This window comes from Saccostrea cucullata, unplaced genomic scaffold, assembly GCF_032062105.1.
Source record: "Saccostrea cucullata isolate Sc308-1 unplaced genomic scaffold, CSIRO_AGI_Scuc_v1 ctg203, whole genome shotgun sequence".
NCBI classification, from domain to species: Eukaryota; Metazoa; Mollusca; class Bivalvia; order Ostreida; family Ostreidae; genus Saccostrea; species Saccostrea cuccullata.
In genome coordinates, this window is record NW_026925998.1 from 801,527 (window position 1) to 827,737 (window position 26,211).

Here is a 26,211-nt window from a genome sequence, read left to right on the forward strand (position 1 = left end):
ATTTAAACTTCAGACTCCTGTGATGCTAGGTACCTGAACATTAAGTATTGTTGACCCTTACTGTAACCGCAATTGTACTTTTAGAAAGATGGAGACTAAGTTAAAATATCATGAATTTTGATTTTAAGCATGCATACATGTACATGTTTAGATTTTAACCCAACCTTTAGAAAATTAAATGATAAGTACTGTGTGTTTAACGAAGAAAGACAAAGCTATGATTGGTCATATTTATTCATATTGAAGCATTCTCGGGTAGTGTTGCTTCAATTTAAGTTTTATCCATAACCCCTGGTGGTAGAAGAAGGCAACAATTTACATATTTTTATAAAGTGGGATAAATAAGTTAAACAAGCTGCATAACTATAGTGACTCAGGTGAGCGTTATGGTACATGAACCCCTTGTTAAGGAAAATATTTGATTAGTTTTACATTGAACTGGGTCCAACTTTTAAAAACTTTGGTTATTGCTATTCGTTGGAAAGAAGAAAGAAAGAAGCGCGACTTTTACACGGCACAGTAAACTAGTAACTAGATTCTTCTGAGAAAGAGTACAAAAATCCTTTTTTTTAACATGTTTATTTAATTAATACAGAGATCACTTAACAATAAAAAAGATAACAATTTTATGTGTATATATAAAAATTCAATAATTTGACCAGAACATAGACATATATGATATGTAGGAATAACTGCTTCAGCGCATCCTTTCTCTGACATGGAGTGTGTGAATATCCTGAAAGTGGCTTCCCTTTGTTCTTAATGATCATCTACCACAGTATCCATTTTAGTCGTTCGTTCACTCGAGTTTCTTCTTGCTTGTAAGGAACTTCCAAAATTGCACAAGTTACATTTGAAACATCGCCTGAATAAAGATGTACAAAAAACTTTTGTTAAGATAAACGTCAAATTTTGTAAGAAATGCACTGAACGAAAAACCTAGTGAATTTAACTAGTGTGTTTCATAAAGCGTTGGTCGTGATTAGTAAACTTTCAGTTTACTGGTTAAGATAGTGAGTTGTGGAGCGGGGGTCGTATAGATACTTAGATACCTAGTGAAAGTTACTCATCAATTCTAAATTTACTAATCTTATCTAGTAAATATACCAATATCTGGTAAAACTACTATTAAGGTAGTGATTGTATGGACAGTGAATCTACTAGTTTTCTTCGTGACATTAACTAGTTATTTCTTTTTACAGTGTGCCTTAATGTGCATGAATTGTTAGAAATACCGGTATATATATACACAAACAATTTTGCTGTCCTTGGCTGTTACATGTATACGTGCATAACGTATATTGTTATTTTGATGTACATGAATTAGAATTACAGGACTTAGTTCTTGCACTGAATTAAATTTTAAAAAGAATTTAATTAATTGCAATTTACGCAACACTCCACTCAGCATATCAACATCAAAGACTTCATTAACCTCTAATGACAGTATAAAACATTTTCTCTAATTATAAATGTTCATGCGTGCGTTGTTACATTTTTTAATCTTGAGGGTATAGTGTGGTGTCCTTGTAGTGTTGAGACTGGAAACCAATTCTACAGTAATCATAAGTGTCTGTTTTAGAAATTATTTTTGCGTGGAATTTCAAAACAAGTCCTCACGCTAATTTCATCCATTCAATATTTTATTGCTGCATTTAGATTTCCACGGGGGCCATGCAGAAAATTTTTATAATTTTTTTAGTAATATGACTTAAAAGAAAAGGATATCAAATGGAAAACAAATCTAAAGACTTGTATGCTACATATGGTTTACAGTAAAGTTCTATTCGAAGATCTGAATTCTTTTTCCCTCTAACTTGTTTCCAAATTTTAAAAAATTAGAAATTAATAATTTGCAATTCCTTTTTGCTCTTGTTCTAGAATCATTAAATGGAGGTAAAATTAACCAAAAATGCATCAAAGAAAGAGGTAACCCCTACGGAAATGAAAATATTAAATAAGCACTTAAGAATTGTGAAATTTTCAAAATTTTGACTCATGTAGTTTGATATACCATGCAAAACCTTTTTTTGATAAACAATACTAGTAATGAAATGAGCGGACGAGTAAAATGGACCGACCTTTCCGGAACCGGAAATCTTCCTCCCACTCTCCTTTCTCTGTATCGAACACTTCCACTATACGAACTTGTTGACCTGTTTCCAGCAATGATCCCCCCATGACAAAAATACGAGTCCCTGAACAAAGAAAAAGGAACACTCAGAATGGGTCAGCTTCTTTAAAGATTTTTTTCCGTAAATAAAATGAGTGATATTAGAAGTTAAGATTTTTAAAAGTTGATGAAAACTGCCACTTTAAAAAGGCATACCGACAGCAGCGACACCATGACTATGACGACCGAATGACATATTGGGTAAAGCTAGGTCCCAGGGGGTAATAAACTCAGACACAAGAACGGGTTTCTCGTCATCTGGGTCTTCCTCCTCCTCATCCACCACTTCCGGTCGAGACATGGCTGACACGCTGGTCGTGTAGGAAAAAATACGACGGTGTGTTACAAATTTTAATTTCTTTTCTTGATTATCCATGGAACACATTACACCTGCAAATATTTAAACACTACATTATATGTGGTATTTCCATTACTAGTTATTAGGACAACAATATTGAAATTTACTTCCCATTATTATTTTGTCTACTGTAAGTTTATTACATTTGGCGTGTACGATATTTGGCGGTAATTCAATTTTCAAACAGTTAGCGTAGATTTGATTAGCGCTGTCTGAATTGGCTAGTTATAAAAGTTAATATACAAGACATTTAGCGATGTACTTGAATTAGCGGACTCTGCATTCCGCCAAAATCGTTAAATAGAATACACCGCTAAATGTAATACGTTTACAGTATTTCTTTTGAATACTAAAGCTATTCAATGTATGTGTTATATATCGAATAAATGAACAGTCCAATATTTATAATCTTTATAGCATTTTAAAGGTGTTATTGAATTAAAATACCCCACCAAACGAATTTACAAAATTTTTATTATAATCCGTGAAATGTACATGTAGACTGGTTAGACACCTTTATGGAATTATTAAGCAGTGAGCTCTTCATCACTAAAATATACCATGTATACAATCTTTTAAACCTTTTCCCCTGATTATAATCTACATACAGACATATCCCTCCCTTACAGTGTATGATCATGTCTTTTTTGTTTGTTAATGTAGGGTTAACTGTTCCAACCATGCACTGCAGTAATTTTAATTTTCATTTTATAACCTTCTTACCTCCAATAAAATATAAATGTCTGCCGACTGTTGTCATGGCGAACCTATCTAGACTTTCCGGAAGTTGATGTGGGTAAGGTCTTCCCAGATCTTCCCAACGTCTGCCCTCGTAGGTCCTTAAGCAATTAAAATAAATGACTGTGAAATTTGAAACGGTCTTTTTCTTTGAAAAAAGAAAAAAAAGAGTTACTGATTTTGCTAATGCAAAGTGGTTCGTTTTAATGCTTTCTTTGAGTGATGCAATGGAAATATTATATCAATTTTCTTTCAATACATGTATTCAACGACATCTAGAATCGAACGTCATATTTAGAATTTATGCTATATTGCGTTAAAAAGGCCGCGTACCTATATAGGATAGTGACATCTTTTATGAAAGATGAAAAGTTAGATTTGCTTTTCGAATTGAATGTGACTTCATTTGAATCCCATTGATTGCAACTATTTCATTATTGTTTTCCATCATAAACTTGACAGATAGCATCAGGAATGAATGATTAAATGTTCTTCAGAAAGAACATAAACGTCCAAAGCTAATGGAATCTAGGCTAGATTCCAACACCTTGTATGGCAACTGATGCCCAGGCCTGTCAACATTCACAGCCTATTGTTTTCCTCATAAACATCTACTTCAAGTAGCAACAAATTAATAAAAACACTTCTTAAGCTTCTGGGTCTTTTTGTACCCATGTTACTTTGCTAAATTATTCATGATTCTGTAATTTATTCGTAAGTTCTAGGATAATATATCGTGCCGTGTCAGGCTAAGTTAATAGCTAACTGAACTAATTCTGACGCTTGTTGAACTTGCTAACTGATACTGGAGATCTCTTAAATTAAAAGCACAAGCGGAACTGTCCAGATCGATACACCACAAAGAGTCATCTTTTTTCTGAATCTAACGAAATTTTCATTTTTTCCCATACACGAAGTCAACCTAAAGAAGACAGTCGAACGTCATTACTGATTTTTTAAAATGGAAATTGGAAATTTTTTTTTCTAAGGTAAGTACAATATTCACGTCTTTTTTGGGGGAACTAATATAAAATCATATAATTATACATACATTTCAAAATAATTGCGCATTAGAAAATAATACATGTAAATGACAAAGGTGTCAAACAGTGATAGGTTTAAAGACTGAAAGAAACTAAGAAACTGGAGTTACTCCAAATACGTTTTTCCAACGGCAGTTAAAAGAATATGAAGGGAATATTTTAATATACGCTGTCCTTCACAATATTTCTGATTTTTTCAAAACAAAATTCAAATGAAAAAATATCTGAAAGCAATTCAGAGTATTCTTAAAAGTTTTATGTAGATTGTTTATCAAGTAAATACATTAAAAAGAATATTGAAAGAAGTACTAATCACGTGTTTATCAATTATTCAGAAAACAGATGGTCAATTAATTAAAATCGAAAACACTTGTTCATTTAAAATAACTTGTTTTAGATTTTTAGTGCATACAGAAACGGAACTTTAATTTTATAATAATTTTTTTTATTTCGAAAAAAAGAAATAATTTAAAATTTTAATGTTGCACATCATTCTGAATTTTATTTACTTCACCGATTTTTGCTTTCATATGGAGTGTCGAATGAAAAATCGAATATTGAAATGAGTGAAGCCTCTGTTCAATTGGTTTCAATTACTCGTGCAAGTTGAATACACTGACCTGTAACTTCATGAATAAAGATTACGAAAAACTCCTCCAGTTTATTGCACAATGAAAATTAATTTATTATTGAATTTCACGATTAGAAAGTCATTTTACGCAGTATTATTCTTTCAGACATTGATTTCACAACCTCGGCAAGGTTGCAAGTTGCATTCATAATGAACTACTAGTAATGTCAGTTTCTCAAACATTCGCTTTTTCGTTGTTTTGGACTGTTGAGCTCACCCGATCTAAAAATAACTACATGTTACATGTACATTTAAATTTGTACACATGAGTGGATTAAAACAATACAAATTTAAGAAACGGGGCATGGCAAACCTATGGCGAGGTGTTCGCTTCGTGTTCGGGTTCGATTCTTGTTTGTCGCACCTTTCCAAACCTTAAGCGCATCTAGTAGTGACTGTTTCTCGCCAAGAACCCGGAATTAGGAGTGAAAGTCACGAGTCTTTTAAATGGTATCCTTAAAACCGAGGTGTGCTGTCCACTGTTGGCGTTGGTACGACAAAGAATCCTCACTTTTGAATCGCCCTGAGTGCTTAGTATAAATCTTAATTTGATTCCCTTCACCAATTACAATTGAGAACTTAGAATTCAATCTCATGTCATGCTATGAAAGGTGATGTAACCTTACCAGATATTTCTGTGACTCTTGTTTCCATAGTAACCGCCTGCGCAATATATTTCGTTGTGGTGCACCACGCATGCGTGGTTCGCTCTTGGTGAGACAAGCGGTGGTGCCTCTGTCCATTCGTTCACTTCCGGGTCATACATTTCACAGGAAGACAGAACTTTGCCGTTGCTCTCCTCCCCACCTACATAATATAATTATTGTCAATAAAATACGATATATTTAAAGTTAAATGTATTAGAACTATATAACTATTATTAAACATATAGAAATTTAGTGGCAGGTTTAATATTGAAATGTACGTTTGGTATTTTTAAGATGTATGATGTCGCCTTTTTATTTATTCATTCAACTAACATGATGTAGAAATGAGCAGTTCCGTAAAATAATAAAAAAGAACAACACTGTGAATTCCTGTTGTAACATTGACAAAGCTTTATCATCTACTCAATCAAAAACGATGTAAGAGCCCAATTACACCCGAGAGCATATAGACATTGTGTCGAAGCAATATTTTACAGAATACTCAACATTTTGTGAAAATCTATAATCCTTTGGGAATGACAAAACATAAGCCCATAAGCTTTCCCCAGGGAAGGATGGTGCTTCCAACACAGTTTATCGTACAACTAATTTTTCCAGTTTACAATTTTCGTGTTTTCCTACTGTGTCCTTGTTTTTATCTTAATCCATAAATTAATGACTTGGAACAAAAAATATAGAACAATGTATGACATTCTGCATACGGATACCATCCCAGGCTAAAACCTTTATGACTTTGTTATCGCTATAATAATAATGAACACATTGATTGCATTTTATTTAGTTTCAGATACCTAGAACCAGGATTTTGCCATCCAATACAGCAGTAGCGAACTTGGCACGCGCGACTGGAAGAGGTTTAACGTCTTTCCATGTCCCGTCGTCTGGATCAAATCTAATAAAATGGTGAGTACAGTTCAGGAAATTTCTGTAGAAGTTTTTACTGTTCAAAACACTACGTTCAGATGTTTTGTTTAATTAGATGTAAAGGGGGAAGATATCGAACTTTATTACATCAGGGTGATTACTTAAAGTAAATAATAAGGTACTTTTTTTTAAATAGTGAATGATTAAATGATTATTTATGGTTAAAATATCCACTCATCAAGTTTCCATAGACTAAGGAAGCAGAAATATGACCGGTAAAGATAATTTTATCATTTCATGATTGATTGGTTTTAATTTGAGAAAAATCAACTAAAATACATTTTTATATCTGAAACAAGATCAGTTCGTTTGGAAGAAATACAGTATAAAAATTAATAAAACATTGGTTTGCTGTTATGGTATCATTCAGGAATTAAATTGTAGCACAAGAAAAAAAAAAACCTGCTGACACTTAAGTAAAATTTATGGTTCAATCGATAATCTAATAAAATGAAAAAAAAAGCTTGAAAGATAAGTGCACATAAAATCAGTCCTTAAATAGTCAAGCCAAAAATAACATAAATTTTGTAAATGAGCGATTCATTAAGAGGAGTTTTATTTACCTGACAACTCTTTTCACGTGCTTGGCAGTGGCCACGTTAAACCCGCCAATAATGTACAGGAAGTTGTTGACGATGGCGACCCCAAAGTGACTGATGTCCTTGGTGGCCTTCCAGTGCTCGGTCTTGATCTGATAGGTCAGGACATCATTGTGGTCAGGAGTCAGGAGGATGTAGAATGCCTCCCCGGACCCCGCCCTGTTAATGGTGTACAATCGGTGCTGGACAAACTGACCGGAAGAGGATCTTCTAGAGTTGCTCATTCTTCCATGTTGTCTATAAAATTAGAAATAAACTTATAATTCTTGTTGCTTTGTTGTAGGCATAGAAAGATCTCTCTCCTAGAGTTGTTCATTCTTCCATGTTGTCCATAACGTTGGAAAAACTAATATAATTTTGGTTGCTTTGTTGTAAACATAGGAATATCTATTTTCTTTTAATGTGTCAGGACAAGGCATAATGTGAAATGTATATATAGTGAAAGATAAAATCTAATCGCTGTCATTCTGTATGGAATTAGTATTCGTTTTTAGTAAATATTTGGCCTGAAACTAATGATTTGTTTAAATATCGAGAAGAACAGTAAGGAACATGTTAAGGGAAAAAATAGTCAAACAACCTATAAATTCCTTAGTTCGTTTTGGGTATCGTTTTCACCTGATCTGGATCTGTTGACAAAATGGATCTGTTGATAAAATATGCAACATAATTATGTTCAATCGATGTTTCTTTTATCTTTGATCACTATGAAAGAATTCAGCAAGATAGCTCCTTATTTAAATCCCACGTGCTTAGCAGCCGTGATTTACTTTTTTAAAATAGAGTGAGGGAATTGAAGAGAGATCAACGCCATTAAGAACTCAAAGCTTTTAAATTTAATGATATTTTTATTGCACTAACAAGAAAATCTGCCGTTTTGAAGTTCATAGAAGTATGTCCAATTTTGAGCTCAATCTTTAAATGTGAATATTCTGCAGTAGAAAAATGCAAGGTGAAGATGTGAAAAAAATATCATAAGCTTGGTCCTCAAAGGAAAGTTGAGGATAAAATGACCGAATTTTGCTTTACCTTTCATAAAAGTGCTTTACATTTAAAATTTTAAACTTAAAAAATATATTTCTAAAGAAATAAATTTATTAAATATGGAAACGTTTTCTTAAGATTTTTTAAAGGTGGTCAGAACATAAAAGGTAATCTTAAAAGTATACAGTTTGGTTTTTAAGTTGTGTTTTCTATAAGACTATTTCAAAATTAAGTTTTCATTTTGTTTTCCTTCGTTGAAATGAAACAAGAATCTTTTTTAGAATAAAAGCCCATAAATGTCTTACCTTTAAATATCAGCTGTATTTATCTATTCATGGCAAAAACCTTAATATACAGCGGTCAAACTAAATTATTTATCCAATTCTGACACGGTGTATTTGTAAACTCTAAATTACTTTCACTAACAACGTCTTCCCAAAACTGCATGGCAATCATCGGTTCAGTGGTCGAGGCCGGTACCAGCTATCTAAGCTTATCGTTTTTAACCGTTAAACAAATTATCTTTTAAATGTATTTATTGTTCCAGGTCGTAACTCGGTGTAAGAGCAATTTTAAAAATTAGAATTTCCTGCATTGTAGAATTTAAAATAGAAACTCAGATAGATTAAATATAAAGTAGCAAGGTAAATATAGGATCAGAATTTAATTCAAAGCGATATCTCTTATTCAAACATCAAAACTGTTAAGACCAAATAAAATCACAATGGCCATTTTGATTAAGTGGGCATTTTAGTTAAAACTATCAGAAACACTTACAGAATGGTGATTTAACAAAGAGATGTTCATGTTTGTTCAGTTTAGGAGTTTGTATTTTGAAGAATTAAAAAGAAGACACTTAGAAAGATCCTGCCTCTTATCTAAAACCTTCTATATATGTTTCAAAAGTATGTGAACGTATATCAGATGGGTCAAATTATTGAAATGGCGAAAAGAAACAGTTTAAAATATGCAGGAAAACAGTATCAGCAACCAGAGTATTTATTTCATTTGTACATAATTCCGTAATGCATCCCCACTTTGTCCACCTTACACTATACTTTTTTCCGTCAGCATGTGATGGGATAATATCCTATACTAAGTCATGTCCAGACTTTTTGAACAGTCAATATATGCTAGTCTTTTCTTGTTAACTTTTACTAAAATATTTCCTGGAGGTGACTATTTTACTCACCATTTCGAAGTAAATGAAATGTCAAAGTAAAAACAAAGAAAAAACACCACACAAGATGATATGTACAGTATACTACACCTAAACTTTGTTATTTTATGCTAAATAATATTTGAACATTGCTTCGAACTGGTGATTTTGTTAATGCATTGTATGGCATACTTTGAAACACTGAGTATCTGTACGGATATCTTCAGATTTGCATATTATATTAGGAATGATACTCTAGCAATATATGTACTCGATGAAACCTTTAGTATATTTGATAATTCAAAAATGACTGTCTTTTAAATGCTCTAGATCGCCTGGACAGAACATACCCTATTAAGATATTATCATTGATAAGATCAGATTACACCCAATAAACGTAGCATTAAAGGTATGACAGTTGTTTGTGATATTTAGTAAACTAATGCAGGGCTGGGGATGCTGCAAGATCATTGATGTTTGATTTGATTTTATTAAAAGCTTTAAAACACCAAGTATTGGAAGTCACTTGAATTTCATTTCGCAGAGAGAGAGAGAGAGAGAGAGAGAGAGAGAGAGAGAGAGAGAGAGAGAGAGAGAGAGAGAGAGAGAGCCTGAGGGGAATATAATAAAATCTATAAGACAAACTCTGATGATGAAAAAAAAACTTATTCAGTTAGTGAATGTCTGATATGAGCCTTTTTGAAAATCCCAGGTGATATAAATGTACTTTAGTTTTAAACGGAATGAATGCCAACATGGAGACAATGATAGCCTTACCTTAAATGTCTGTTGTCTTCAAATCCATATCTATCTCCATAACCCCTTAACTTTATATTGGATTATCTCCTGTAAAATAAAACGGATGTCCTCCACATTATTGATGTTTACTCTAAACATTTTGCTCTTATTGATAAAACCTTTCCAAACAGACAGTGCTTATACGTAACGCAGTAACTCTTGTTATTTAAAGGGAGATTCCTATGCTACAATGAATTGGGGCTATATAAATTACAAAATTCAGCTGTGGCGATACTTTATTTTGTAATTGAATATGTAATATACCAAACCCATGAAACCAATAAAAACTTGGATGGTCTTATTGACATTACGTGTAGAATTTAAATCACCTAATGAAATGGATTTGATGTGAAAGATTTTTTGTATTACCCATCAAAAAGATCAAATAACACTGATTAATCGAAAAATTTATTTCGTTTCAGTATTGAAATCTCTGGTGTATGATTCACAATGGCAGTGGTTTCGGATAGGAAAACTGTTAGAAAACTGATATCTGTAAACTCAAATGAAAATTTGATTCCGGTCGCTGAGAAGAAAATATCCAAAGATCCAGGAAGACTGCCAGAAAATGACCCTCAAAATCAACCACCCACCCAGATAAACACCACAACCCAAAAGAATTCCCTTTCTAATGTAGGGCGACCCTGCTCGGGTTCCTCCATTTTGAAGCGCTCTGCTCGACCTTCATCGGGCCATTCAGTAAAGTTTGTAGGAAAAGAGACTATAATTTCACTTGAAAATGCAACAGGTTCACCTGTTAGCGGAACTTCTCTTTCAAATTCAGATTTCAAAAAGATATCATTAGAGACTATTACTCAACAAGAACCTCTTGAATTACATAATCATTTATCTCAAGAAGCCGTTATTCCACTTGAGAGCAGAATCTCTACTCCTTCTACACCAGCAGTCCCTGCTGCATGTGAAACAATGGAAAATAATGGCATGTCTTGTGGAACGAAAGCTAATGAAAATGAATTAAAACTTAACTACAATGAAACTGACATCAAAGAAGTAAACATAAAACAAGATAATGATCGCCATGTAGACTTTTCAAATGAGAACGACGGACTAGACGCAGAGGAAATTGGAAATCAACAAATATTAAAACATGAAGAGGGGGAGGAAATTCACAAAGACACAAAAACTAAAGAATTGTCAAGTGAAAATACTAATGATTTACCGGGTGCATCAGGTCGTTCAAGCATTCATGATTCTGATCAGGCTAAGAAGCATCACCCACAGAGGGAAAGTTCCTATAACCAGAAAAGAATTATATATAATACCGAAATATGTCCAACCAGTGGCGATATGCTAAGGGAGGGGTGCTACAAAACAAAGGGGAGTGAATTTGAAAAACAACATTATAGACATAAAAATGTTAAACATATAATGTCAGAGAAAAATGCCCATGAAAATGGAAAAGATCAATTTGATGAGATGGAATTGGATGATGGAATCGGTGGGGAGATTGAAAGAGAAATAGTACAAACAAAAATGAATTCAAGAAATATATCGGCACAGAAGAAGAAAAAGCTGTGCGAACTGTATGAGGAACTCAAGAGAGTTCGCGATGCTATCGCACACATGTATTCTTTTGAAGAGGAAGAAAAAGACATTAGCCCACTCGTAACAGAAAACGCAGTTGATGAAAATGAGGAGGAAGAGAGTCAGAAGAACATTACCGTTTGTCCAGGGGAATCAAAGGGCTCCGAAAAGTCAGATATAGAAAAAGAGAATTCTGACATTGAGAGTGACTTGAATTGTGATACAAGATCACAAGGAACTCATGACAATGAAGAGAGTTATGAGAAAAGTATGATCGAAGGAAGTGAAGATTATCTAGATATGAGGCAATCGTCTGAAAAAGCTGATGATGAAGAAACAGAGATGAGAGAAAACTGTACTAATATTGAAAGAGAATCAAAAACCCAACTTGATATGCAAAAGGACGAAAACAGTGGTAACGAGAAAGAAAATAATAAATTGTGTGAAAAGGAACAAAAAGACATAGTCAAAAATGAAGTGGAAAAAGTTCTTTTAGAAGAGAGCAGGTCCCCAGAAAACGATGTAGAGAACTCAAAAAGTGAACTCATTGAAAAGGATTCAGCCTGTAGCAATAATGCTGAAGAGTTAGTGAGAGACTGTGAAGAAGAAACTAAAACAGACAGCACGGATGAGATTCAAGAAACAAACACTACCACTGAAAAACATTTAAAAAGTACAATGGAGGCAAAAACTGACAAAGGTCATGATGGAAAAGCAAAAAATCAGATCAAAATGAAAAGTAAATCTCATTCAACTGACAAAAAGATCCACGAGAAAAAGAATGAAACGCACAAAACGAACGGAAAGCAAAATCAAAAAACTTCTCATTCGGAGGAATCTCGAAAGGGAAAAGATCTCAAGTCAAAATGTCACACTAAATGTAAAGAAACCAAGAAGTCTGAGGTTAAAACTAAAAGCATGACAACTCATGACAAATCGTTAGATAGGACAGAAGAGATGCATGGAAAAGACGGCTCTTGTTTATCATCAAACGATGAAAATGAATCAAGAATGAATGTAGACGTTGAAAATAATGTTACACAGATTGACAAAAACATTTGCAGTGTAAAGGATAATGTTGAGAAACATATAACACGAGAAGACGATAAATATAGGAAAGATAATGTAATAAATAATGAATATAATAAAGATGAGCAATTAACCAATTGTGACACGATTAACAGAACAACTGCTCTGACGGAAACAAATCTAACTGGAGAAAAGTTCAATCGAGATAGTTCAGTGAAAAAGATTTCCATGTCAGAACCCAATATCGTAGACAAAAAGTCAAAAAGTTCATGTCAACTGACAAGCACATCAACTGCTGCTGGTCAAAAAGCAATAGAGAAGGAAAAATCTCTTCAGGAAACGAAAGACCAAAATATTTCATCCTCTTTTGAAGACTATAGACATCTTGCTTCCGAAGTGAATTTAGACTTTGTCATTGATGTAAATTACCCAGCTGAAAATAATCGAAAAGGTGCTGATGATAGCGACAGAGCGATGAGAGAAAGCTTTTCAGATTCAGCTCTAATGATGTCACCGATGAAAGATAGGGATGATGATTATTTTGATTATGACGATGATATCTCTGACAACGATAGTTTCACAGGTAATATATTATTTGAAACATAAAATATATCGAACTAACGTAGATGAAAATATTCCAAGTAAAATGTACAGAAGAAATAAACATTAAATTGAACAATTCTGTTTGAAATTTGATTCCTCTTTATAGTATAATTTTGATAAATTTAGACATTCCTAAAGTTGCGGACGAAAAGAAAAGCAAAGAAGCAACAAATGTAGCCAATAAAATTATAAAGGATATTTTGTGCAACATCAGTGACATGCAAGAGAACAGGCAGTTCAAAAAAGAGTAGGTTTCTTTTCAAGACACCATCAGATGATTAGCTTTAGAAATTTGAAAGGATTTTATTTTAAAATATATATATTTTTTAGTTTCTAATCTTGTATCATCTCATTTTATAAAGGTTTAAAACAATGACAACAGAGCAAGAAGAGATGTCTTGTATAATAATTTCAGACCCGGATGACACGTTCAATGTTGACCTGATTAAAGATATGAACTGTTCAAACATCGATCCACTTATTGTACCTTCTTTAGTTGGAGAGTATGAACTTTTAGTCAGCAGCGTGACTCAACTATCTACCTCAATCAACAACGACCTTTGGGTAAACGGCATTTGAATATGTAGTCGGAAACCGACTAAATTTCTATTCCAATTAAGAGTCCAGTATTATTGCATCTACTATGAAACTATTTTATATTCAACGATTATCTGTTTGGTTTACAGAAAATAAAATTGAAAGTTCGAATTCCATTCATGAAATCTGAAATGAAATATTTTCATCGTCCTGTCTTGCGATGGCTGTCTTCAGAGAGAAAGTGGATTGAAATTCCTTCTGTTGAATACTTGTACGAGGACGAGGATGGTTGTGTAAGAAACACTGTAATAGTAGATATTTAGAGAGTTTAAAGTCAAAAATGTATTAATATTCAATCATTTATTTATTTTTGAAATAGATTTTACCAATATTGGAGGCTGAGGTAAAACAATTAGGAATCTTTGCCATAGTTGCTACAACTATTAAAGAGCATTTTGTGTTTGGTCACAATGTGCACGAAGTATCCTCCGCTGTGGACAGAGAAACGACTCTTGCAGGAACATACTGTCCTCGGTTCTATAAAACAGAAACAGAAGCTGATCTAGTGGTACAAAATATGCACATATTATATTGCAAAATTAATTTGATTTTTTAGCAAATAAGATTTATATCGGTTATCTCTCGGCATACTTCTCGTTGATTATTTGTCATTTTTTTTCTGTAGGTTATTCCAATCGAGAGATCTGTGATCGATGATTCTAAAACCCCAGACATAGAGGATTCATCGTTACTTGTCTCGTCAAGCGCTCTAGTTGTTGTGGAACTTCTAAATGATCCTCCTCAACCTCTGACGCTTTACATTCTTTGCAGCAAACCCAAATCGAGGCCATGGACGGCTTCGATGACATCAAGGATCGGTACATCTGAATCGGGATATTTATCAGGTTCACGTATTGTTTCCAGAGCAAAGTCAAGGGAATCGATCAACCATTTTTTAGGTTAGCGACATTTTTTCTTGTACATACTTTGTATTTTCATGTGTTTTTTGAAATAATTTAATCAAAAATTATAAAAATTAAAAGCTATGTTTAATAAAGTGTCAGTGAAGTAAAATTTGTTTTAATGAAGATATAATTTGACTATATATATGATCATTTACAATGCTATGTAAGAGCTTAAGAATTATGTATCTCCTATTTTAATTATGTCTGTAGAATGTTGGTACGATTCAGACAACTACCTTGTACGGATGACAGGCGGGTGTCTAGGTGTTAAGAGTATGCTTCTTCAAAAGAAAGATCTTACTAAGGACGATAAAATCCAAGTTACACTTCACGAAAAGCACAACATGTAGGTACTTTTTTTATACCGACTTTTAATGTAATTGAAGATATATGTAGAGAATTGGTTATAGAGCATGAGTTCAGTTTCAAATTTCTTTAAAGGAGACTTCGAGTAATAAAAAAAGCATGTATGGCCAGACTACTTCTTTTATCGTCTGCATAACTGTAATTTTTGTTTGGCATTCTTTTAAATTTACTGTGCTGTTAAATCTCATTTTTGCACATGTAATTCTCTTCATATGACAACACAAGATATACATTTTTAAAATTCTATTTTAGGTACCTAATTGTTGAAATGAAAAAAGAAGCAAGACGTCCAGATGTAAATAGCGTTGTTGTTAACCTTATAAAGACACTCAAAGAGCATAGGATTTATGTTTGCGTTGCTCAAAGACGAGACGACCCCAGACATATCAGAGTGTCCTGTGATCTGAAAACAAAGGTCACTACGCGGATGATCAATCGACTAGAAAAAGACCACAACATCAGAAGGACCCTTATTCATGCAAAGGAAGGTGATGTCATCAGTTTAGGTTTGCGTGGCAACATTACAACCATTCCTAAAAGAAAAAGAATTTTTAGATTTTACGCCATGAATGGGTTTGTTGCTGACTGGGAAATCCAGGTCGTGTATCCATATTGTCAACGGTCTTTGAGGGAGTATTGTGGATTTGTTCAAGTTTCAGTTTGCACAAGCGACAGCTTCGAAGATGATCCAATATCCGGGTATGAGGAGTACGTCAAATGGAAACTGTTGACTGAGATCCCTGTTACATTACCAAAAGATAGTTCCTTGTATAGCTGTGAAAAAACATTAAAAGCAAGGCTGTGTCTAACTTACAAAGGTAAATGTAAAATTGAACGTTTAGAATTAAGCATTCCTAAATGCGAAAGTAAAATTATAAATCAGAAAACATGTACATTTACATACGACAGCTTTTAGGCAAAAGGCCAATTTCATTCATAAAAATATTTAAGCAAGTTGTTTTTATTCTTTAATAGTTAACCCACTGCATGGGTTAAGCAAAATGGCATGCTCCAAATAAACTTTGCAAATGCTTGTATTTATTTCTCTCTTTAACAAACATATAATAAATGAAAAAAATGTCTTTTTTCTATTAAAGGCCCAATTACCATAGAGTTTCTCCGTTCACTTGCTAGACTTATCGGTAAAGAATGGTACATCTTAGCCAGAGGTCTCCACCTTGAGCACGTGAGGATACAGTCCATTGCACAACAAAATAAGAGATGTTCTTTAGAAAGCCTTGTGTACGATATATTGCTTGCCTGGTTAAAAAGATCCCGCCACTGTAGCGATAAGGTATGTGAACATAGATGAAAATAAATTGTAATCAGTACCTATAATTACAAATTTAAAAATCAAAGGAAAAAAATTCTAATTAAAGTAGGAATGTAAATTAAATACAGTTAATTCAAAGAATGAAACTACACCATCCAGTCAACTGAGTGGTTATTGAAAGGTTCGGAAAGATGGCTTTTAATTACCTCTCAGTCACTTTTCATGGAACGTTGGGTTACCTTTCAATTAACTGAGTGGCTGTGTCTTATTATGATATTGATGAACTATAAATGTAAATCATTTTGTCTCATTGAAGAGGACAATCATAGATTCGTTCTTTACATGTAGAAGGTTTTTAAAAGTAATTTCTGGTTTATATCAATACAAAAGTAAGTCTGCTTATAGTGGATCACAATGATTACTAATGGTATTTCCAAAAAAGATTATTGGATTCACCTGTAATATACCGTTAAAAAGGTCTTTGATTACAGTTGCAATGATTAATCTGACATGAATTGGATTTATACAAACTGACAATAAGAAAGGATGTATTCACTTTAACAAAAGAATTGACCTATCGGAGAGAACAATTTCCCGGAAAAAGTGACATTCAAAAAACAATCTTTATTTGTTGTTTTCTACCGTATATATGTCTAAATTTTTCAAATTTGTATTTTTTACCTAAAATTTATTACTTACAACTTTACAGTAAACCTCCAAAGTTGATCGAAACACCATTTTAGCTCAGCTGATATATGCTCTGACTTTTACACCTTGTTTACTCTCTTTTTAAAGTCGGGGGTTCGAATCCACCAGGTACAACACTTTTAAAATTTTAAATTTCGCCTTTTCAAAGACTATTTTAATTTTTTTTATAGACTTGTGTAATTTTCCTTCAATTATCTATCCCTTTATGCACGCCCATTCTTGATATAAGAAACATTAAAGAGATATCAAATCGTAACAATCCAGTGTACAGTTGTCAGTCAGGTGGAACGAACCTCAGTATAAGCACACTTTCTCCGAGGACAAGAATAACTCACTATGTGTTACTCAATACAGGTATTCTTGGCAGCATTGAGCTGCGATGAATTTCAATTGTATATATTCCTTAGAATTTAATCACATTGATTTTGGCTACATATTTCAGTAAATGCACTCCCTTGGATTTCATTTAGACGTATATAATTTGCACACATTGATGACAATTTTTTTTTTATTATATCCACGGATAAATAGCCTAGACATAAAGAATAGAATTTCAGAGACAGTAGACATTACCTTTATGCACAATGAGACGTAAAGACAAATATTAATTATTACATTTGGAGATAACAAATTCAGAAAATCAATGAAAGGGTTCCTCATACCTCTACTCACTGAAATAAAGATTCAGGAAAAACAAATTTTTATATGTATTCAGCCTAGTGTCATTAATCGGAACGGAAATCGACAAGCTTTTTGTAGAGAAAAAACCAAGCCCGGTCCTGTAGGTCAGATCCCTATTTATATAATGAAGTTATCCTTTTTCTCCATCAATACGTCACACAATTTTTTTTCCAAATGTTGGAGTTGTAATTTGTACACAGGAAATTGATTTTTTTACAGCAAGTGTCAATTGAATACAAAAAGATAAAAATCATAATTTTAACCCCTGAACACCTGTAATGAAGATAAATTTTAAGGAGTCATTGATCAAAAAGATATATTTGATTATATCAATAAATTGTCTTTCTTAATTTGTCTTTTATTGATTATGACATTGCATTTCAAGGCTGTGAATCTGGCGTCCGCTTTGAAGAAGAGTGGGCGGATTGATCTCGCCAAAGAAATCAGTGACATGGATAGGTCATTCAAGCGTGACTATTACAAAACTATAAACGGTAAATACAACAATTCTTTAAATTAATAATTTATACTAAATTGTATTTTATTTTATTTTTCCTAAGAACAGTAAAAACACGACACCTAAAACATAATATAAATGTATTATTTATTTTATGAAATAAACTCTTATTTACATTATTTCTGGAAATTTATCATTTTGTAAATATTAATGCTAAACTCACAGAGAGACGACTAGACAAGGCCATACATCTTGCCAGCAAAAGCCATGCTGTGATCAAGTCATGGAAACACGTTGGTTCCTTCCTTCAGTTGAGGGAGGAAGATATTGTAGAAATAGATGCCACGGAATCCAACGAATTTCAGAAATGCGAGAGAATGCTAAACATGTGGAGAAGTCGAAATCAATCTCACCAAGGGCCCCAAATGCTGATTGTACTACTGAAGAAGGCTGGTTACTGCTATGTGGCAGGTATGGTTTTAAATTTAAGGATACATATATTGCATTTTAATTTTTTCTTGAAAATAGAACTGACTTTAATACAGAAATGGAAAATTTCTTCAAAGGTTAGAGAGAGAGAGAGCTTAAAGGTTTTAAGGAAGAAATTTATCCTGGTTTGAAAAATGCCGAATATGTTCTTTAAACAATGTAGCTATTTTAGAAAGTATATACTTTGTGATTTTGCAATCTATAACAATAAATTTTATATGCAAGCTCTGCAAGCTCTATGATAAATGTAATAACTTCCACTTTTAAATCGTCAACTTGCCTTACTTATGTAGCAATATACCCTTTTATCACCTGCATACAGCGTTTATATCTCTCAGTTGATTCATTACGCGAGAGTATGTTCTACGTATGAACAATTTCTAAAACGAGGTAATCCATTGACAAACAATTTGGTAAAACAAGAATATCAGCCGTCTCGTTTAAAAACACAATTTTGTAAGTTCTTTGGTCGATACAATGACCTTGTCAACAAATACAATTTATTATTGCGTCAAATGCTGATTGACGTTTTTCATAGAAATTTGTTAGTCCATTATTTACATGCTGAATTGACGACCGACTTTTCCGTTATTTCCCGATCATGACAATTTAAGGAGCACACGGTGCGTGTGACAGGTTGGCAGGGGATGCTTACTCCTCCATGGCCCCTGATGTTTGGAGTTCCTTATTTGCTCGGCTCCTTCTTTGTATTGTTTATTGGACTTTTGAGGTTAAAAATTTTTCGTTATCTCCATATGTTTCACTCCATATTTTTGTTTTAAAAATCCATATATGATATTGAAAAAATACTTTAGTTTAAGAGATATTGATGCAGGCCTTTGCAGGTGTAAGGCTGAAAACATAAAACTGTCAGTTTCTATCAAAACGTCAAATTAACACATCAATATAGCACTGTATATATGTCGATATATGGTGAGAATAAAATTATTCTAATTGCACAATTTAACTCCTCGCAATGGTTGAACAATTAATGCAAGATAATACCACTTCTCAATTTACTTTTATCTTCTTTGTATTGAAACGCAAAAACATAAATCCCGATGTTGCTACCATGTGTGGTTATTTTATTTGAACAGGTTGAATAACTCTGACATCTTACTTCACGTTCACTGTATTATTCAACCTAAAAAAAAATCACTACTTCTTTTTCAGATCATATCGCAGTTGCTACCAGATGGAGACCAAAAACCAGTGTATAGATTTATAGATGTATAGATTTTGAAAAAAAGAATGATGGTAGATACTTCAAAATAGAGTCCGAAAAAAAAATAATATAGATTTATAACACACGATTCATAACCTTAAGAAATATTCTTAAATCTATAAAGTCATCAAGCGATGACAAAGCAGAACATTAATCTTTTAAAAGTTTTCTTTACATGAACAAAATAAAGAAAGCTGTGTATATTTGGAATTTATATTATTTTTTGAGCTATCCGTGTTCTTCCTTGAAACCTAAAGAGAGATTTTTTTGTTTTCAACCTTGTACGAGATTTTCCGTCAGTCAAAAGTTAATATATTGATATATTTAATGACAAACGAGAAAAAAAGATCTTAATATAATAAAGTTTCTACTTGTACTATTTTCCTGAATTTATTATCTGTTTCCTATTTGGATGTTTTACGCCATACGATAACGACTTACTTAATAGAATGAAAGCAAAATGACAAAAGAGAAGAAGCTCCCTCCATTGCATTCTTTTCTTATTCATGGAATGATATTCTGCTATAACATGTATATGAGGATGAATTACGTCCCCCTACTTATTTGATACTCGAAGGCATGAATACTATCATGTTATTTAAAACCTAGACAGACTACTGACAGATAGGTTAATATAACAGAGATTTCAACAAGCTGGTGTATAATATGCATCTCGTAAATGATATGGTGTCTATTAAGACCTTTTGTATTTGCAAAACCATTATGTGTATTGCCTATAATTTGTATTTATAAAAATTTTTTTTTTTTATCTGGGATCCTTGTTTTATGAACTGTTGACAGATTTGTATTGTCGGTGATTTTTCTTAGATTTTTTTGACGTTTTTAATATCATTTATACAGTTTTCTGTTTTAGGTGAATTCCTCCCAATGACCACGATACAATGAATCAACAATATAAGTAATTCTTGTATGTTGGTGCGAATTGTCTTTTCTATCTGAATATCATTTTTTAAATGCACAAAAGCTTGAGGTTGATATATGCTTGTTTAATTTTACTTGACATATTTCAACATTATATCATTTGTAATTGTGCAAGTGGTTTATCAAGTTTTAAAGTGCATTAATTTAAGAAACGTTGATCCACGTTCTTTACACAGCTAATGGACATTTTTTTTTCGTTTTAAATAGCACAAAATACCACGTATTTGTAATGCTTTCCGATGGACGAAATAAAGAAAAAAATATATTTTATAAAGTGTTCATGGGATGGAATGTAAAAAAAGGTTAAGATAATTAACAGTAATTAATCTATAAAATGTACACAGTACGAGCAGTGTTAAAAAGTGGACTCCAGACAACACTAGAGAGGGGGTCAAGGAGGAATAGGTGCCTGGGAGCAGCAAGCATTACCTGTCGACCTGCAACACCTCTCTTGAACCCAAAGTATTTATATGTAGATGGAGTAATCGTAGTCAAAATTTACATTACAAATTGTCATGCAGCAAAAGCAATGGTCTAACAAATAGCATGCAACAGTCAGTCAACATATAGCGAATTTTAAACTTTATCTGCAAAGACACATTTAAAGGGGCATGGACACAGTTTCAGATAAAATTTCAAAATTTATTTTTCCATTTTTACAAGTATTTTACTAGGGTCTTTTTAATGATCATCAAAATTTGAAATCAGTTGTCGAAATACAAGACATATTTAGAGAACCAAACCTTTGTAATGTAAACAAGGTCCGTGTCGTGTTTTTGTTTACATAGATTAATATACTAATACATATTCGTTCAAAGTAGATAATTTCAATAAAAAGTTACTTTTAAATACAATTCGACAGTTTCTTTTGATTTGCTGAATCTGATTTTGTCATAAATATGATGGTTTCTATTTGTAAACAAAACAATGCACGGGCCTTGTTTACATTATGAAGAAGTTGAAGTTCTGTTTCTCGTTTGTTAATCCACAAATGATGTTCAAATTTTTGCTTATCAATAGATAATGCCTTAGGTAGGAATTGTAAACGTTAAAATTTTTTTTTTTAATTCAATTGAAACTGTGTCTATGCCCCTTTAACGGAAACAGAATTTGCAAAATGTTGATCAATGACGAGATTGCCTTATAACTTACTCATTTGTCAATAGGTTGTAAAAAAAAGGATCGTTCTCAGAGAATATCATTTTGCACACTAAATCAGTTAGAAGACATGATGTTTAATACAGGTGATTGTAGAATATTATTACATAAATAACCAAAGTTGATGATGGACATGCTAGTCTTTCTGTTTAACACACATTTTATTCGTACGTTTGCGTTTATGGACTACATGTATAGTTACATAGGAAGAAAGATTCTTTGTGGAGTTATAAATGAATATATTTTTTGAGTTGTAAAAACATCTTTGATCTATCTGAATATCAATCAGAAGACCAAAGCAAGCAAATATTGTCAATGAGAAAAAGAAGCATCTTTTTGGACCGACTGCGCTGTAATTGTTTGTTTGATTGATTGATTGTGTATTGTTTAACGTCCCTCTCGAGAATTTTTCACTCATATGGAGACGTCACCGTATGCCAGTGAAGGGCTTCAAATTTTGACCTTTACTCGGCACTCAGGGCCATTGAGCAGTGAGGGAACTTTATCGTGCCAACGCCTGCCGCTGACACGGGGCCTCGGTTTTTAAGGTCTCATCCGAAGGACCCGCAACTTTCACTTCAAAGTGCCGAGCGCATGGCGAAAGAACAGTTGCTACCCATTTTAACGACTAGGTCAGTCGCGGCCGAGATACGAACTCACGACCTCCCGATCACGGAGCGAGCGCTCTACCGACTGAGCTACCGTGAACGGTTGTAATTGTTTGAAGGATCAGATTGATTTTCAGAAATGTACTTTTTAGAAGATTAATGAAAAGATGAAAACTTTCGAGTTTAATTATTTTAAAGATGCAATCGAAAAGGATTAAAAGACTCATGATTTTTTTTTCTCGAGAGAAATGATTGTACATGTACGTTCTTAGGAGGCGTGCGTTGATTTTTGGAAAAAAAGTTCTTAATGTTGCCTTGAAATTTTTGTTAAGTTACCTGGATATCTTAGGTTTATAAAAAACAACAGAATTTGTCAAATAAAAGGGATCAGAAAATTATTATATAAGAACAAATAAATATAATTAATCTGCAATGTATTGCTAAAGCAGAAAGTATACAAAACCGCAAAATTTTATAATAGCAATTACGCCTGGTTTCTTTAACTTGCAGACACATTTTTCTACAAAATTTGGAAAGTTTATTATGCACTTGACAACGTACCAAGGTCGAAATAGAGACGGAAATTGGATGCTAATTAGATTAATTGTTCGGAGTAATATATAAGACAGGCAGAAAAAGTAAAAGTTGTTGCTGATATCACCACTAATGAATTACATGGTAACAACATGACATTCGCCTACTTATGAATTAACCTAACATAGTTAAAAGCTTTAACATTATTTCAGATAAAACATAGCATAGATTTGAAAGAAAATGAAACTAGAATATAAATGAAAAGTTGACAATTTATATGATCAGACATTGGCTTGTAAGCGTTGTTGTTTTTGCTTGTCCTCAATTGAATGTTGAATGTATTATTAACCTTAAATCTTTGCAATGTAATCCCCGTTCGACTTCGTACTAATAATTCAATTTCTATACATGTGTTGTTAGTAAAAATATGCTGTTTATGTAATTTTTACCTTTTGACGTTGACCTTAGAGTTTGGCCCACTTTTTAAAAATTGTAACATTTATCATATCTTTTGAACAGTTAGAACTAAGGCTTTCATATTTCACAGGTGTATTTCTTGTTACTATATTTTCATTTGGTTGCCAACAATTTTGACCATGACCTTTTGAGTTTGACTGGTATTTGAGAAATGCGTCTCTAAGCTGCCATACGGGGGCATCAGTGTTTCACAAATTAAGACATCTTGATTTTCAAGGAAGTAGATAAAGAATGTACAGAAAGACAGATAATGTAAAACCAAAAAAAATGCCTTGTGTTAAACACCCAATTTTATGTTAACGCCCCCAAAATCTCCCCGATTCAAGATCAATAATTTACTAACTTACCGCCTGTCAATCATTAAATAAGCAATAGCTATGGCAAGCCAAATTCACAAAAATGAGCTAAACATAGTTTCACAGTCGATAAACTAGGTTTATCGGTTGTAAACTACAGTTCACGGACTGTAAACTATAGTTAACAACGTTAATCTATATTTTATATCCGTAAACCATAGTTAACGCGATAATCTATGTTTCACAACCGCTTAACACTGAAAACAATCATTTGCGATTGCAAAACATAGATTATCTGATAAATATAGTTTCACGATTTGTAAACTATAGTTAACAAACCGTTAACTATAGTTAACGATCTGATAAATATAGTTTCACGATTTGTGAAACTTTTATTAACAACTCAAAATATAGTTTAATTGTAAATTATTAAAACGTGAATAATTTTATAACAAAATCTATTGTTAACGCTTATTACAGACAGAAAGTGTTATCATCGTAAACTAGAGTAAACAACCGTTAAATATAGTTTTACAGATGAAAAAAAACGAATCGTTAACTATACTTAAGAAATCGTTAACTATATTTGTTTGTAAACTTGTTTAAGTCGATAAACCTAGTTTATAAAATGTGAAAATTATTTTTTGTGAAGAAATGATCTGATTGACAGATCAGCCACCTGTGCTACATGAAAATCCGAATTTACATGTTTACCTCACGCCAAACTCTTTCATGTACCCGCCTTGTATACACGCGGGTTAGAGAACTCCAATATGTTTGAATTTTATTTCAAAAAATAATTTAAAGTAAATTATTAAAACATTAATTTCATAAAATATTTCTTTTCTATCTTCACTGCCGTTTTACTCGAAAGTGTTATATCGTTCACGATACCTGTAGAAAAAAAAGACCGTCCACAGAAACCGGCTCTATTTGCAGTAATTGGAAGTCCGACGATTAAAATTATTTTTTTATGAAATGGGATTCGTCTATAAGAAATATTCAGCACTAATTAAAGAAAAGGTTACCTGAGGAGGGGGAGTGGTTAATTAACAGTGGTGTTATTCATCGACCCCAATAAAAAAAATCTATATACACGTTCCATTACACAGGAAGTTTTGATCAGGGTCAACATTCCAGTCTAAATTTGAGTGAACACACTTGAAATAATTGAAATATTTCAATATAAAATTTATATATAAATACATCCAGCGATATCTGATGAAGAAAAAAATTATAAAGAAATATCGTTTTTATATTTTAAAAAAATGACAAACAAAAAGAACACAATAAAACTACAAACAAAAAAAAACTTGTATAAATATCAAAACAAAAAAAAAAATTCCATTTATAGATAGGCCTATCCTTCGTGTGAACATATACAATGTACCGTACCGCGATAGGAATAAAAACAAAAAAATATTCACCATTTCCGGGTGTTCGTGTGTTTAAATTTTTTTTATTGTTTGCAAGATTTCTTTTAAGAATTGATCTTTGGCTGTATAAATTCACTTTTTAATTTCGAATATTGGGTATTGACTGCAGATGTTAGGAAATTCGAACTAAAAGTTACAATTCGAAACTCCTACAGCTGTTTCTGACATTTCAGAACTTTACAACGGAACATGGTATAGATTGTATTCATATATGCGCAGATAAAACATGGGATAAAGAATTTTTTAGACGTTTGTGCTAAATATCCTTATTTATCATATTCCAATTTTAATCGGCAAATAGCGTTTCTGTGCACGGACTGGTCTAAATTCTACAGCAGATATCTTGGACGACATATCGCCTAAAATACAATATAGCCCGTTGAGATTAAAAGCAAATATTTTATGAAGTCATGTTTTAATTATCTACTCTCAACTGTTTTTAAAATAAAGTTTTACCAAGATTCTTTTTTTAACCCCCGTGTATACAAGGCGGCTACATGAAAGTGTTTAACGCGTGACCAGGTAATCGTTTTCAAAGGACAGAAACTCAGACTATCAGGTAGCACGGGTAGCTGCCCTGTCAATCAAATCAGAAGCTATTGTTTTTTTTAATGATTGACAGGCGGTAAATTATTGATCTTGAACCAGGTAGATTTTCACTGATAAAATTGGGTGTTTAACGGCCTAGTTTACAAAGGGTGTTTTTATTTTGTACAATGCATGGCTACAATCTGCACGATGTAGTACGGAAATTTATGTTAGAATTAATGCTCGAATTTCCTCTAGTGTCTGTCTATATTCGTAATG

The 26,211-nt window shown here is 32.7% G+C and overlaps 2 protein-coding genes across 3 annotated transcripts; one reads left to right on the forward strand and one right to left on the reverse strand.

Moving 5' to 3' along the window:
• Positions 1 to 569: 569 nt before the first annotated feature.
• LOC134270316 (influenza virus NS1A-binding protein homolog) lies at positions 570 to 10,232 on the reverse strand. 2 transcript variants are annotated; one of them, XM_062752536.1, is made up of 8 exons: positions 10,055 to 10,232; positions 7,099 to 7,371; positions 6,403 to 6,503; positions 5,570 to 5,750; positions 3,255 to 3,370; positions 2,330 to 2,563; positions 2,082 to 2,198; positions 570 to 865 (listed from the first exon to the last, which is right to left on the reverse strand). In XM_062752536.1, the coding sequence occupies exons 2-8, from the start codon at positions 7,356 to 7,358 to the stop codon at positions 771 to 773; spliced, it is 1,104 nt and encodes a 367-aa protein (XP_062608520.1). In that variant the 5' UTR covers positions 7,359 to 7,371; positions 10,055 to 10,232; the 3' UTR covers positions 570 to 770. The 2 variants fall into 2 exon arrangements, with proteins under 2 accessions (XP_062608520.1, XP_062608519.1); XM_062752535.1 differs by lacking the exon at positions 10,055 to 10,232 and adding an exon at positions 8,424 to 8,566.
• A 293-nt stretch (positions 10,233 to 10,525) lies between these two features.
• LOC134270353 (uncharacterized) lies at positions 10,526 to 20,163 on the forward strand. The gene is made up of 12 exons (XM_062752593.1): positions 10,526 to 13,232; positions 13,379 to 13,499; positions 13,615 to 13,816; positions 13,939 to 14,082; positions 14,169 to 14,357; positions 14,475 to 14,748; positions 14,965 to 15,100; positions 15,373 to 15,938; positions 16,218 to 16,414; positions 18,168 to 18,276; positions 18,465 to 18,710; positions 19,902 to 20,163. The coding sequence occupies exons 1-12, from the start codon at positions 10,526 to 10,528 to the stop codon at positions 19,946 to 19,948; spliced, it is 4,938 nt and encodes a 1,645-aa protein (XP_062608577.1). The 3' UTR covers positions 19,949 to 20,163.
• The last annotated feature ends 6,048 nt before the right edge of the window (positions 20,164 to 26,211 follow it).

What these genes read in the sequence shown, in the direction of transcription:
- LOC134270316 (XM_062752536.1), bottom strand. Translation starts at nt 7,358, where the DNA reads ATGAGCAACTCTAGAAGATCCTCTTCCGGTCAGTTTGTCCAGCACCGA. An exon ending in CACGTGAAAAGAGTTGTCAG is followed by an intron (nt 6,504 to 7,098) that starts GTAAATAAAACT and finishes CCATTTTATTAG; the next exon opens with ATTTGATCCAGACGACGGGA. An exon ending in TGGCAAAATCCTGGTTCTAG is followed by an intron (nt 5,751 to 6,402) that starts GTATCTGAAACT and finishes TATATTATGTAG; the next exon opens with GTGGGGAGGAGAGCAACGGC.
- LOC134270353 (XM_062752593.1), top strand. Translation starts at nt 10,526, where the DNA reads ATGGCAGTGGTTTCGGATAGGAAAACTGTTAGAAAACTGATATCTGTA. An exon ending in AACAGGCAGTTCAAAAAAGA is followed by an intron (nt 13,500 to 13,614) that starts GTAGGTTTCTTT and finishes CATTTTATAAAG; the next exon opens with GTTTAAAACAATGACAACAG. An exon ending in GCTGTGTCTAACTTACAAAG is followed by an intron (nt 15,939 to 16,217) that starts GTAAATGTAAAA and finishes TTTCTATTAAAG; the next exon opens with GCCCAATTACCATAGAGTTT.